The sequence below is a fragment of the Stegostoma tigrinum genome, chromosome 37, assembly GCF_030684315.1.
Source record: "Stegostoma tigrinum isolate sSteTig4 chromosome 37, sSteTig4.hap1, whole genome shotgun sequence".
NCBI lineage: Eukaryota > Metazoa > Chordata > Chondrichthyes > Orectolobiformes > Stegostomatidae > Stegostoma > Stegostoma tigrinum.
This window is the reverse complement of record NC_081390.1, coordinates 16187440-16203040: the sequence shown is the minus strand read 5'-3', so window position 1 is coordinate 16203040 and position 15601 is coordinate 16187440. Positions and strand designations below refer to the sequence as shown.

The 15601-nt window shown below is 38.5% G+C and overlaps 1 protein-coding gene across 16 annotated transcripts in view; it reads left to right on the top strand.

The window, feature by feature from the left end:
• The window catches only part of dlg5a (discs, large homolog 5a (Drosophila)), a 218062-nt gene that overhangs the window by 85340 nt on the left and 117121 nt on the right, over positions 1-15601 (top strand). For 15 of the 16 annotated variants that reach the window (XM_048563378.2, XM_048563372.2, XM_048563371.2 and 12 more), the window contains exons 4-6: positions 436-610; positions 1545-1688; positions 8304-8487. In XM_048563378.2, coding sequence (XP_048419335.1) covers positions 436-610; positions 1545-1688; positions 8304-8487 — 503 coding nt within the window. Of the gene's footprint in view, positions 1-435; positions 611-1544; positions 1689-8303; positions 8488-15601 lie in introns of those variants that run through there. The other variant, XM_048563373.2, reaches the window with a different exon arrangement.

Sequence of the window (15601 nt, the reverse complement as noted above, 5' to 3'; positions counted from 1 at the left end):
AGGACAGGGGAGGGAATGCCCAGGACAATGGAGGGGGAAAAAAAATTATCGTAGGACTTAGGACTGACCTATCAAATCAACAGAAGGAAAAAGATTACCTTATTAGCATTCTGGTACTGATTTTTTTTTTCCTTCTGTTTAGTCCTGGTAAAAAAATTGCAATTTTCAGTTTAAACCAATTGTTTTTTTAAAAATAAAGTCTGATCCTGATGATGTGCTCAGCCCCGGTTTAGAAAATAGGGTAAAATTGTAGCCCTCAAGAATAATACAAGTCATTACAGGTGAGTGCCATAAATTATTTTAACTACTCACTAATTTTCTATCAAGCCAAGGTTTAAAATCATTCTTAAATGTTCTTTCAGTAAATGATTTGTGTTTATTTTCAGTTAATTTTGATTTTGGAAATCATAACACAGATTGATTTTCCTTTAATAGGTACAGGCACATCTGGGAAAGCTGCTTCGCCTCCACCAATGCTGATGGATACCAGGCAAATGAGTGAGAAGTTAGAATCCATCGTATTCCAACTTCGACAAGTCACTCGGGAACGAGATGAGTTACGTAAACAGCTAGCCCTTTCTTCCCCTGGATCTACATTCGATGATTGCAGGTATGAATCTTGAGCTCTTATTTCAGTGTACTTTAAGAAACTCCTTTAAAGCACTCGTAGGGTAACTTTGCTAAAGCAACTGTAACTCTTAATATCTTATGCTTGGTACAGAGAATTACATGTTCTACTATAACAGTTACATTTGTAATATTGTGAGTTTTTTGATGAATTGTAAAGACAACAGCTTTTTTTATTTCTTTATTTGGACTGTGCACTAAAAAGGAAATGCTGCTTTAAACGAAGGAGATTGTCCGTGTTTTTTGCAATTTACTGATATCATTAGTCCCCAGGTACTATTACTTGTAATACCTACTGGAATTCTATTTTGAGTGTCAAATTTTCTTGGAAAGTAGGAAAATGATATGCATGCTGAAGTCTCTACTGGGTATAATAATGGGGTGAAAATGATTTTCAACATTTAGAGCGATATTTCAAAAGATGTAATTTATGCTAACTAAATATATTATGCATTGATACAGTGTATCACAGAAAAAAATGATGACACAGAAGTCAAATATTACGTTACAATTTTTAACGTATTTCCTCAAGGGCACCTTAAAATGTGAACACATTTTTAACAGGCAGATTTTCTCTTTTGGAGTTAATTTTATTCAACTGGTACTGTTCTAGATAATAGGGACCAAAAGTTAGAACTGTCCCATTCAGGAGCAAAAGCAAGCAGCAAGTTTTTATGTAAAGGGATTAGAAATTCAAAATTGTCTGTGGATAGTGAGAGCCAATGAGGTTGAGTAATTTTTATTGGTTAAAAACATTCAGGGATATAGAATAAAGGAAGGAAAGTGGGATTGAGGTGAGGATGAGCCATGATCTAATTGTTAAAGCTCAGAGTAATTCACTCGTCTTCCTAACGTTCCTTAATCCTGTGACTGCTTGATTGTACAATTACTATTATCTTATATCTGTGTCTCAACAGACCCAGCCCAAAGCCGAGCCATGACTATGAGAGACTGAAGATGCAGTGCATGAAAGCCATGTCAGATCTGCAGTCTCTGCAGAACCAACACACAAAAACACTTAAGAAATGTGAGGAGGCAGTCAAAGAAGCAGATTTTTATCAGTAAGTACATCAGCAGCAATTTATAGATTGCCCTTAACATATCGAAATGTCCGAGGAGCTTCAGAATTTCACATTGAATTTCAAAACAAAGTGTGACTCTGAATCCTATAAGGAGATCTTTCAGATGCATTTGGTCTTAAACAAGGAAATTGGGATGGAGAATTGTAGCAATGGTATTGCAGAACTTAGGGTCTAGGTATTTAAAGCACAGCCATCAACAGTGATCCTATTAAAATCATGGATATTTAAAACATCTAAAAGGATTGTTAATGGGTTGTGGGGCTGGAGGAGATTGGAGACAGGATACAGTGAGATCAAGAAAGGATTTGAAAACTAGAATGACAATCCTATCATTATGGATTATGGTCTTGCTTGACAATGAGGTAAGATAATTTAGGAGTGATGGGGTAACAGGCTGCAAGTTAAGAGATGGGCTGTGACATTCTGTATGATTTCAAGTTTGCAGAGAGTAAGCATGAGGTTGAACAGGAGTGTGTTGAAATAATCAAACCTAGAGATAACAAAGGTATTGGTGAGTTTCAATAACAAATGGGTTGAGATGGTTGGCGTTAGGACAGTATGATGACGATGGAAATAGGTTGCCATAGTGTGGACACGTGGTTGAAACTCATCTCCGGTTTAAATATGACCCAAGATTGCAAGCAGTTTGATGCATACACGACAGCATGGTTACTTGCTGAGGTTTGCCATAACAAGCCTTTGCTTTGGTTTTCTGCTGATGTCTCATTCAAGGAAACTTGTTATCCCAGTTTGAAAATATCTAGCTGGTTACGTGTCACAGCTTTTCATTAGAATCAGTGCAGGTGCAAACAATAATTGGGGTAGGGGACAGATTTTTGAGGTGACATCTCTTATGGGGCTAGCTGTGTACCAACTTCTAGGCAAGAAAGCCTGGGTTCAAGTCCTACCTCCCCTGGAAATGTGTCATAACAACTGAGAACAGGCTAATTAAATGAACTAAAATGCTAGTACGATGACTGTTGTGGTGCAGTATTAGCAGTCCTGTCTCTGGGATAGGAGGGCTTTATTCTGGTTCCACCTGTTTCAGGGTTGTGTAATAATATCTCTGAACAGGTTGATTAAAAATTGTCCAGGTGTTTGGAGTTGCAGGCCTGAACATTGCCTTATTACTCCCTAGGAGTAGCTCAATGAAGGAGCAGGCAGTCTTAATTGAAATCATTTTAACATTACTGTATTCCCAACCATGTCAGTGGTTTCAATGTATCTGTAGTAACCATATTATGTATTGCATCATTCCATTTTGGTGAAAGTAGCAGTTAATTGTAATAAAATCAAATCTATTTAAAACTGCTTTATTCGTTTACTGAATTCATTAAATAAATTTCATTCTAAGCCAGGAATTGAATATAAAGTTTCAAAATTTAGAGATTTAGAATCATAGAATCCCTACAGTGCATAAAGAGGCCATTCAGCCCATCAAGCCATCATTGACCCTCCAGAGAGCATCCCACCTGGACCCAGATCCTCATCCTATCCCTGTAACCCCACATCCACCTAGCCTGCACATCCCTGGACACTATGGGGCAATTTACCAAGGCCAATCCACCTAAACTGCATGTCTTTGGACTGCATGAGGAAAGGAGAACATGCAGACTCTGCACATGCAGTCACCCGAGGCTGAATTCAAGACCGATTCCGTCCCAGTGCTTTGAGGCAGCAGTGCTAACCACTGAGGCACCGGTCTGCTCTTTCTATATTTATATATTTATGTATATTTCATTGTATGTTTAATAGAATAAAGTATATGTATAAAATAGCAGATCTTGAAAATTTTCTGAATTGCTGAGATGTGAATAATTCAGATTAAAAGCTTGAGGAGTAGTGACAGAAAAGATAAAAAAATGTTAAACTAATTCAGTGGGATTAAATATGTATTGAAAAAGCCTTCCTGCAGTTTGAGATAGAATATGAGCAGAAGGGTTCCCTGGATGTGCAGCATTAACTGTGTATTGGTGTAAAGCTTCTGTGCACTGCAGTGGCACCATGAAGTGTAAAGTAATATTTATCAGAGTGGAAAGACCCATGAAGAGAGAGACTGCTCCTGCAGACCATTGAAACAGATTCCTGGGCCTAGAATTGTATCTGAAAGAAATTAAATATCAGGGAAAATTTGTGTGGTCTTCCACAGATGGAAAATGTGTCAGCAAGTGGGTCACATTTTAGCCTACTTTACAATCTTCTCAATTCACTAGCTTATTTTGTGTCAGGCATGGAAGCAACTACTTTAAAGTGGATATTTTAAAAAAAAGCAGTGATGACTTGCTAACCTCCCAGGTCTCATTTTCTATCATTGCAACTTAATTGATTCTTAGTAGAAATCATATCCAGGGTTGCTAGGTGATTAGTAACTGAAGGAGATACATTTAAAGAGGTGAATATGTTTTACTTAAATTTGTTCTTGGGAAACTAACAAGGCACTGTTTATTGTCAATTCCTGGTTTTCTGAATGGCATCCAGAATCAAAATACATAGTGTAAACTGTGTAACCCAAACTGAGTAGTTCCCTTTTCACGAAAATATAACAGATTTCATCATATTGATTTTCTAGTGCTGACTAACAAAGTAGCAGATTTGTCAGTTCAGTTTTGCAACTTGCCATGGTGGGAACGGAACTCTGGACTTTCAGTCCAGCAATACTTCTCATATAAAGTTATGAGTTACCTTGCGTACAATGGAAATTCTACTGAATTAGTAAGAAGCAAACTTTTACAATTTATTTAGGGAAGTGAATGCATAGTGGTATTGTTGTTGGACTAGTAATTCAGTGATCAAAGTAATACTCTGAGGATCTGGGTTTGAATCCCAACACAGCAAATTGTGGAATTTGTATTTTATATATCTGTAATTAAAAGACTAATGAATGACTTTGAAAATGTTGTTAATTATCCTAAAATCCTATTTGGTTCACTAGTTTCCTTTAGAAATGGAAGTCTGCCGTCAGTGCCTAGTCCAGCCTATATATCACTCCAGATCCACCACAACATGCTTAATTTAACTCATAACTGCCCACTGAAGTAGCCTAGCAAGTCACTCAGTAGTATTAAACGGCTACAGAGTCTCCTGGAAGCAAAACCAGTGGACCACCTGACACCAATATTAGCATCAGAAATGACAATGGCGAACTCAGCTCTATCAACCAAAGACCCCTTATTGTTATTTGGGGCCAGTGCCAACATTGGAGAGCTGACTTGTAGACAGGTCAAGCTAATAACTTGCTACAGTCGTCTTCTCGGAATTATGCCTTACCAGTAATTTCCCGGACAGTAGCATCCATTCCTAGGTTGTCCCGTTGATGGGTCAGCGCGGTTTTGTTCCGTTAGGCGAGTGTTGCCCTGGAGGTCTTCAGAGTTGACTCCAGATTCCATGAGGTGCTCATGGCATCAGGGATGAGCAAGGAAACGTCCTGCTGATTGTCACATATTTAGGTGATGAATCAGTAGTCTTCCACGTGGGAAACTTGGAAAACACCACTTGAAATAAGCGCTGAGGGTGGAAAGGGTGCAGAATATACTCTGGCTTGCACACTCCAGTGTCTGCCAACAAGTCACTGGGCAGTGTCACGACTGATTGAGCTGATCAGGTCTTAAAGGACATAACTGCTAGACTGGATCTGTGGTGAGACTGAGAGCACCAAGCAGAGGAGAAAATATGTTACCTTATCCTCACCAATCTGCCTGCTCAAGGTGATCCTTTTCATGTTTGTAGGAGTGACCACTGCATTGTCATTGTGGAGATGGAGTCCTGACTTCACACCAAGGATACTGTCCATCGTGCTGTTCAGCTCAGTCAACAATGTTAAGGATAGGCAATTCCCATTATACTAATAAGCCAGAGGCCCAATCCTGGTTCAATGAAGAGCGCAAGAGGGCTGTCAGAGTAGTAGCTGGCATACATAAAGCTTGTGTTAATCTGGTGAAGGTGCTGAAGAGGACAGTTTGTGCACCTAACAGCATAAGCAGCAAGTGACAAACAAGGCTATCTGATTCCATCACGAAAAGATTAGATTTAAGCTTTTATCCCAATAGGTCAAGTCATGAATGGCAGTGACAATTAAGCAATTCACTGGAGGAGGAGCATCCACAAACACCCCACCCTCAACAGTGGGGGAACCGCAGCACATCACAACAAAAGGGAACATTTTCAGTAGTATTCAGTCAGAAGTGCCAAGTCCATGGTCCATGTTGGCCTTCTCCGGTTGTTCCTAGCATCACATCTGCCGGTCACCCAATTTGATTTACTCCTTGCGATATCAAGAAACAACTGAAGACAATAGATACAGCAGAAGCTGTTGGCCTTGATTATATTCCGACTAAAGTACTGAAGACACCCCTAAGCATACTGTCTGTTTGACTATAAACCCTGGCATTTACCTAACAATTTGGAAAATTGCCTAAGTATGGCCTGTATATGAAAACCAGGAAAAATCCTACCTGGTCAGTTACTACTTTATCTCATGATGGAAGGTGTCATCAACATTGCTACCAAACATCATCTGTTTAGCAATAACCCACTCACTGATGTTTGGTGTACCTCAACAAATCATCTGACAGAAGTCTGCAGTACACTAGTGAGCTTGTTCAGGGGGTGTGCAGGAAATAAATTACCTCTTCAACATATTACTTGTTCTGTTCACTATCCTCAATCAAATGGTCTCATTGAATGCACTGATTGTAGTGTGAAAACCATGACCATTAAAAATAAAGTGATTGGTCAAGAATTTTGGATACCTGTTTCAAATCTGTTTGCTCCTCCTTTTATGAAGCCTCGATCAACAGCTCTTATTTTTGGAAGACAGCTCCACACAGTTCCTCTCTCTCATATTTTCATCACCTAATCACTTGTACACGTTGCTGGAAAGAAGGAAGAAAATTATGCAGGATCATGATCAATGAACAAACAGAAACTTATTGAATCTTTGACCGGGGAAACCATACAAAATCAAGACCTTCAAACAAACGCAAGGATTCATGGAAAGGTATTGAGATCTTGTGCCCTTTCTAAGTCTCATGGTATTATCATAGAAATGACCAAGTTCTCCAAAGAAATGAATGATGCACCCAAACTGCATATCATCAAGCACCTGTCGGATAGGATGAAAACTTGAATGCTTAAGATATAAATCAGACAACAAGCACACATCTACAACTAATAACATAACGTCCACCTCCAATGCCAGATATCACATCATGGAGTGAAGTAACACCGCCAAGGTGTGGTAACTGCACAATACTAGATCTGGTCATGTACACCCACCAAGACGTGTGATGAATGTATATAAGCAATATAACTACTGTTCTTTTTATGTGTTATCAAAAAAGGATTTCCCTCCTTTAAAGGGAAAAGGGTGCTTGTTGTACTGTGGCACAGATTCCAGACTGCACAGGCACTGAATCCTTTAAATGTTGCATGACATCACAATATAAAATGTTAGTATCTAAAGCAACCTATCAAGATGAAATAGTTCTGTAGGACAAATAAAATATTATGATTTACTTTAGATCCTTTACATAATTGGTTACTCCTGGATATTCTGTCAGTTCAGGTGGCTGGACAGCTGGTTTTCAGTGCAATGATTCCAACAGAATGGTTTCAGTTCCCACGCTGACACCAGCCGAGGTTACCAAGAGCCCCTCCATTGTAATCTCTCCCCTTGCTTGAGACGTGGTGACCCTCAGGTTAAACCAACACCAATTCACTCTCTTGCTCGCAGACACTCTTCCCTCTCCTCCATCCCTTGCCCTCCCTCGTATGGGGTGAATTGACATTTTATTCCGGTATAAAGGCACCCATCTTGCCTTCTGTCACTTTCTCTATTGTGGTGTCAGTATGGTAAGTCATTTGTGTGTCTATCTTGTACAGTAACATAAACAAGCCCAGACCTCAGGCTGTGTGTAAACCTATGATAACGTAACTTTGTGAAAAGTTACTGTTGTAAGTAGATTTCAAGATATCTGACTCCAGTATGTGTTAACGTGTGTTTAAATGTTGAAGGCAACAAAACAGTCTCAACTGCAGTGGGCACTTCCAAAGTATTGACACAGTCCTGTTTTCTGATTTTGTAATGTTTTGCTACTAGTTCTTTTGGAGTTGTATAAAATTTGAGCTATAATTTATCATTTATCTTCGAGATCTGTTTTTTTCTTATTTGGTATACCTGTTTAGTCATTACTGCTTACGTTTGTTTTATTCTGGTTTGCACAATAAAGATTCTTATGCATTTTTCTAATAGTGGAGTGCTGTCATTTATTTTCTTACCATTGGTTCTTCCATGTGTAATATTCTTAAAATTATTATAGTCAATTCATCCAGATCCTAGCAGTTGGCTTATAGAGTATTTTGATACCTGGGAATCATCACAGTTTACACTGTAGTGTGTTGAGAAGAGGCCAACTTTTCAGAAATAAACAAGTCCATGTTTAACCTGAAAATTAGAGGCCACATTCTATACGTTAATTGTAAATTATTTGCAATGACCGCATTCTAAATGTGTTACTCATTAAACAATAGATTAGGATGGTGGTGTAACAAAAAAACCACGTTGGTTCTCCCCAAATCCCTGCTCTTGTCTTTTAGCACATTGCACAGCCGCCTGAGAAATGATCAGTCTCAACTCAAAGAAGAAATGGAGGCCATTAAAAGGGAGAACACCCAGTTGCTACGGGAACACAATCACGTTCAACAGACCTGTGAGGAATTAAAGAGGCTCCATGAGGAGGATCAGAAGGAGATCACTGATCTACGCAGTCAGCAGCAACAGGTAGGTATCGAGCATATGATGAAGCATATTTTCCTGAATTGTGTGACTAAAGCTGCCTCTCAGCTATCATCAATTGTACTGAGTTACATTTCAGAACATTTCAGATGATCCGTTAGCGATTTTGTTTGAAATTTCTCCTGTTTTGCATGGGATGCTGTGAATAAGAACAATGGCGGGGGCCAGCGCAATGCCACATAAGGGATGCAGTACATATGACCCCACCACACTGTCTTATATCTGTAGAATCTTCCTTACTGTCCTGTTTTGACATCATTTTGATTAATTAAGGTACAGAGATCATAACAATTTGTTTATATAGTTTTGGATTACATATTACTTTGGTTAGACACACAGCATGCGACTCTTATACTTATCATGTTCTTCCAGTTCTGAGGAAGTGTCACTAGACCCAAAACGTTAACTCCAATTGTACTTCACAGATGCTGCCAAACCTGCTGAGTTTTTCCAGCAACTTCTGTTTTTGTTCCTGATTTACAGCATTTGTGGTTCTTTGGGTTTTTGTTATTCCAGTTATTTGGTTTGTCTCCAGCACCACCTTATTTTTAATTTTTTGTAATTATCTCGCTGCCTCATTTAATCGGATTACAGGTCATTCCTTAGCTTATTATTCAGCTGTTGACATTTTACTAACACTGTCTGATCACCTGCAGAGACTTCTTATTCAACACTCCACTCACACCATTTGTATGATATTTTGATCTCTTTGCCCATAAATTCTGTGTCCCTCTCTCACTTCACCTGAGGAAGGGACTTTGCTCCGAAAATTGTGATATCCAATAAACCTGTTGGACAATACCATCGTGTTGTGTGAGTTCTGACAAACGGGATGGGAAGGGGTCCTGCATGGGATTCTTATTCGTGAACAAAAACAGAAGCTGCTGGAAAAGGTTCTGCAGGCCTGGCAGCATCTGTGAGGAGCAATCAGAATTAACATTTCGTGTCCAGTGACCCTTCCTCAGAACTGGAATAACCTAACTGGAATTACCACTGTTACGAAGTAATGAGGCACAGCCAGAAGGCTATAAGAAGACCACAGATACAATCTTTTGGAGCATTGAAGAATTTTTGATCTGTGCTATGAAGTATCTTAATGTTTCTGGTCCAGTGACCCCACCTCAACTGAAATTGTAACTCTGATTTTTCTTCACAGATGCTGCCAGACGTGCTGACTTTTTCCAGCAACTTATGATTTTGTTCTTGATTTACAGCGTCTGCAGTTCTTTTGGTTTTTATGGGATTCTTTGGTTGCCAGTAATCAACACTGTTACTAAGTAATAAGGCACAGCCAACAGGCTATAATAAGACATCAGATACAATCTTTTGGAGCACTGAAAGAGTTATTGATCTTTTGGAGTATCTTAATGTGTGTTGTGTTTCCATGCTGAGCCATGCTGAGTAAGACTGCAAAATGGGAAACTGTGGTAGGCCCTAGGGAGTGCAGCAGTGAAAGATGCTGAAAGCACTAACATATCTTGAAGTGCACTAGATTTCATTTTACAGTTTTGCCTTTGCTATTATAAAACAAACATAATGCTTCAAAACAGTATAGGAAATCTTTGGTTACATGTAATTTCCATTACAGCTTTCGCCTGAGGCACTTTGAAAGATCTTCAGTTTCTTTATTATGGAGTTCATAGTTGTCAAGTCCACTCTTCCACAAGGTTTACCTGTTGAAAACTGCCGAATGTAGTAGCTCGAGAATTTATTTTTGAGAATTTGACCCCATTCAAGCTGCATTCAGAGAGATTTCATTTCAATAGTTATGACGTGGGATCCTTCATTTGTGTGATGATTGACTACATGGTTTATTATTTTTCATTTGTAAACGCAATCCCCGTTAGAGCACAATGAAATGAGCGTAAGCTGCATTTTGGGAGTTGCAGTGGATTAAAGTGGCACTGTTAGTTTCTTGCACAATGTGACAGTGATGTAATCTGAAAATTGGTGTTCAACACCTCATTAAGGCTCAAAAGGAGACATGTTTAACAGGTTAAGGTGGGATCAATTCCAAAAATTGCAGAAAATGGTAAGAGAAGTAACATTAGGATTCTGAGGATACTACAGGTAGGAGCAAAAATATGGTCGGTATAGGATCTGGCACATAAAAGGCTGCTGATGGAACATGTGAATAGAGTTGAAAATAGAAGGCCTGCAAAGATCAGGACCATCATCAAACAGGGGGTGGTGATCCCAGCAGAGCATGAGATTGGTATGGAAAATCTTGCAGTAAGTAAGTTATGGAAAGAAATTTGGAACATTTTTCTATCTAAATATGGACTGGTGAAGCATATTTTGAATAGGAGATGAGTATATCAGAATACTTGCTAATGTTATTGGACTAGTAATCCAGAGACACAGGCTAATGCTTTGTAGACATTGAATCCACCTGTGTGAAAAATTTGAAATTATTTTTTAAAAATTCTGTAAATAAAAGCTAGGTGGTGCATTGTAACTTTTGTAGGTTGTCATAAGAGTGCATGTGGCTCACTAAGGGAGGGAGCAAAATATGTTGTCTTCACCTGGTCTGACCTACATATTTGACTTGATGTTGTTGAACATTGTCTGCCTGCTGAAATAGCCCTATCAATTCAAAGGCAGTTAAGGATGGGCAGTAAATGCTAGAGCAGCCAATAATGTCCACAGCTTGTGAATGAAGAAACAAAAATTAATTTTGTCTCAAAGCCATATTTGTTAAGAACATTATGCTAAATGGTTATAATACCTCTGGTATTAATGTATGAGAGAGAGGAAGGCATCTATCAGCAATGATAGGCAAGATTTCTTGAGCATGTTTCTCGTGGGAGAATCAATAACTAGGGGTTATTGTTTATCAATGCGGGAATCCCTTGCTATCAGTATCCTGAGGGCTGACCAGAACCTGAATTGGACTAACCATATAAATACTGTGGCAACAAGTTCAGGTCAGAGGTTTGGAATCCTACAGCAAGTAATTCACTTCCTGACTCCTTTTAGCTTTTATGTCTTGTTTACAAGGCACAAGTTGATAGTGTGATAGAATGCTCCCTGCTTGCCTGGATGAGTGCAGCTTCAACAATGTTCAAACTAACACTATCCAGAGCAAAGCAGCCCATTTGATTGTCACCACAACCACAAACATTCACTCCTTCTGCTCAGCAGTTGTGAGTACCATCTACAAGATGCACTGCAGCAATTTTCCAAGCCTCCTTAGACAGCACCTTCTGAATCCATGACCACCACTGTATAGGATGCGTGGAAACCTGCAAGTTCTCTCCAAGCCACTTGCCATCTTGTCTTGGAAACATATTGCGATACCTTTGCTGTTGCTGTGTCAAAACCTTAGAACTCCCTCCCTAATGGCATTGTTGACCTACAACAGGGGCTGCAATAGTTCAAGAAGGCAGTTCACCGCCATCTTCTCAAGGGCAGCTAGGGATGGGTAATGAATGCAGGCTCAGCTAGCAATGTCTACATCCATGAATGAAGTTTTAAAAAGTGCAGGAGATACAATAGCTACCGTATTACCACCACCTCCCACAATTATCCTTGCTGCATTTAAGCAATATGTCTTCCTTGGCCAACAGCACTAAAAATTGTTGTGTACAAATTGGCCACCAGAATTTTTCATGGCATTTCACAAAGTACTTTGATTGTGGAATGCCACTTTTTGAAAGCATAATAAAGCATTGTGCAAATGCGTCTTCTTTCTTCACAAATATGCCTCTAGTACGTGATGATGTTTGATCCTAGCTGATGATAATACTAGATAAATCAATGTTAGCATGAAATCTGGCTTGATAAACTATGTTTTATTTTCATAGTTTTGAATACCATGGTGGTCAGACACAGGATGTCAATGTTCTTTTAACAAAAGAGCACAGGTTCATTGGGGCGGCATGGTGGCTCAGTGGTTAGCATTGCAGCCTCACAGCACCAGTGACCCAGGTACGATTTCAGCCTTCCCCGACTGTCTGTGTGGAGTTTGCACATTCTCCCCGTGTCTGCGTGGGTTTCCTCCGGGTGCTCTGGTTTCTTCCCACAGTCCAAAGATGTGCAGGCTTGGTGGATTGGCCATGCTAAATTGCCAGTAATGTTCATGGGTATGTGCGTTATGGGGAATGGGTCTGGGTGGAATTAATCAAGGGGCGGTGTGGACTTGTTGGGCCGAAGGGCCTGTTTCCACACTGTAGGGAATCTAATCTAGTCTAAAATCTAATCTAGTCTAATTACACGAATTTGAAAAAGTCTGAGCTTTTTATATGTTCAAATATGGCAATTTAGAAAGGTGTTAACACGAATGACAAAAATTCAGCCTTTTTCCCCAAAATGTCCTTTATGGATACGACCCCAGTAAAGGAGCACTCCTTAACTCTTTAAGATCTTACTAAGCTGACAATTGTTGCAAGCATTTCTTTTTGATGATTTTCTATATACATACCAGCTGTGATTCTCTGCTTTACTGTCGCACTGCGATAAACAGCCACCAGTCACTTTACTGTCTTTTCCAAATGAATTTTAAGAAAAGCCCTAGCTACTTAAATTGCTGAATCAGTTTTAAGACTTCTTTCCCACTCTGAAACCCTGTGATTCCAGGCGCTGTTATTACTGGACACATCAGATTCTAGACTGAAATTAGGCTTGGTAAATCATATTTTGTTCTGTTTTATTTAACCACTTAATATTTTACAGAAACGCAAGCATGTAATACTGCAAACTTGCTTTTAACAATAAAACAGAAGTTTATTATGGAAAAGGAAAAATGATAAACCAAACTATTCACATATAATTTGGAACACTGTAAAAAAAAATCATGTATATCCTAGCGTCATTATCTTAAATACTATAGAGAGTTCTCATTATTATGTCTGTAGATTTAACTTAACTGTTCCCTCCAATTCCTTGTCTTGGAAGTTTGGTAGCCTCTTCCTTGATTAGTCACACCATTGATCTTAAACTTCCTGAATTTCGCATAACCCCTTCGGGGACCTAACCAAATAGTACTTGTCTGGAACTTCCAAACTTAAATCATTAGGCAGAAGTAACCTATTTCCTAGCAATCATAGGAATTTCAAGGAGAAAATGTTTGAAATATATATCTTTCACCAGGAGTCCAGCAATCTGAAAAACAAAAACTTTCCCTTAAGCGAAAGAAAAGACTCTTGAACCATCCAAACTGAAAGCAGGCTGTGCTAATGTTTACTCTGTCCACTTGTAAAACTCTTCCCAATGTAAACAAATCCTGATTATCACCCACCCTTCACAACTTCCTTGGCTCCAGAAATACTGGCAATTTTGTTGTTCAGCACTTTATACACAAAACCAAAACCTACATGCCACTAGTTCAAAGTCCAAACTTGAAAATAAATGATATCAATATAACCATAAATAAAAACCTTACATCACAACTGCCACAAACTAAACTGCTCTTCTACTAGTATGTAAGTGTTCTTCTCATGTGAAATCTGATTGTGACCCTAAGTGTGTCTGTATGTCATAAAAATTTAACTTTGTAAACATTTCATCAGTTAATTCCCTAGCCAGTTTATCTACTTCTGCATGCTTTCTCAGAAATGATGTCAAAAACGATCTTTTAGTGCCTTTTAAGAAAAAAGCAAGTTGCATTCAGAGAACTCAAACCTGATACTATTTTTTCTCCACTTTGAAATCATTTTTCTGAAATTATAACAATAAATTTTTCACAATATTGATAATTCAAGAGAAGGTGTTTTTAACAAGGGATAGTTTAACTTTTTTTGCTTGCATCCAAAGCATGTTTCATGAAGAGACAAAAAAACTAGTAAGATTAGGGAAATTCCATTACTTCCGGCATCAGTAAGGAGTTACAGTATGATAACCTGGAGTTACAATATGATAACCTGGTGTTACATTAGGTTTGCTGTATAGCAATGATGGATAAATTGTAGTTATACTTAGATTGAGTTGAACTGTGTAGACCATAAAAAGAAAATTCTCAATTTCATAGCGCATTGCTGTGGGAGATTTCCTTGTCTTCCTTTATCCTACTGCACCCAAACTATACTTTGCAAAAACTAAATTTTGTGATCTATCAACCCAGCTTCATGAAAAGGCTTTATTTTTCAGTGATGTTATATATGTGCCAGAGACTGCCAAGTTTATCCACTTGAGTATTCAATAGCATCCTGCTTTTTGTAAAAGAAATTGAATAACTCAATACACCATTTTTTTGTAGAAGCTCAATAGTAGGAGAAAGAATAGATTTGTTTTCTGTAGTGTGTCGGGCAAGATCTGTGCACAATGAGCAATGCATTAATTCTAAATCACTCTTCTTTTATAGTCTGATTTATCAAAATGTAATTATCCTGTAAATAATTCAGTCGAGAATGGTGTTCATTCTCTAATAATATTAGACATGAAGTATCGTTTTGCTAAAATCCTAAAATTTCAGTCTGTACAGATTTGTCTTTGACTTTTTAGTTACTTTTAATTTTTTAAGTTTTCTTTTTAATGATACCCTTGCAACACAATTTCTCAGTTTAAAACAAATAGGTTTGGACATGATTTTCTAAGTTGATTCTTGGAGAGCTGAGAGGATGAGTATTATTGATTCTCTCATTTTGTTCTCTTCCCACATTTTCCTCTGCCCCTCACACATCCAGATTCCACCTCAGTAGCAAACCAAGAATTCTTTTCCAAAGATGATTTGCTGCTTGAAATTGTCTCCCTAGAATATTGTTGTCATCCCTTTTCTTGACCTTCAGCATGTTCAATTTTCTCGTGCTTACCTTATTCTGTTACTTGATTTCAGTAGAAGATTATTGCTTAGAACAACTGGAAATTCTTAGCCTGTTACTAGATGAGGACAGGAGGCACTGAACTGACCAAGTGGGAGAATGTTTTGGAACTAGGCAGGCTATGGGAGTGGAAAACGCACCTGCGAATTATGGAAATGTGAAGAGGAAGCAAAACTCCTCTGTAGAGGTGTTAGGGAATGTATGTGGATAGAGACATAATAATCTGGTCCGTATGCCAAATGTCGAATAAAACAGTTTTTTTGTCAGAGTGATGAAATAAATGCATATTTTAAATTGTGCCAAAACAAACATTTTTAAAGTGATAATTAAAACCTTTTTAT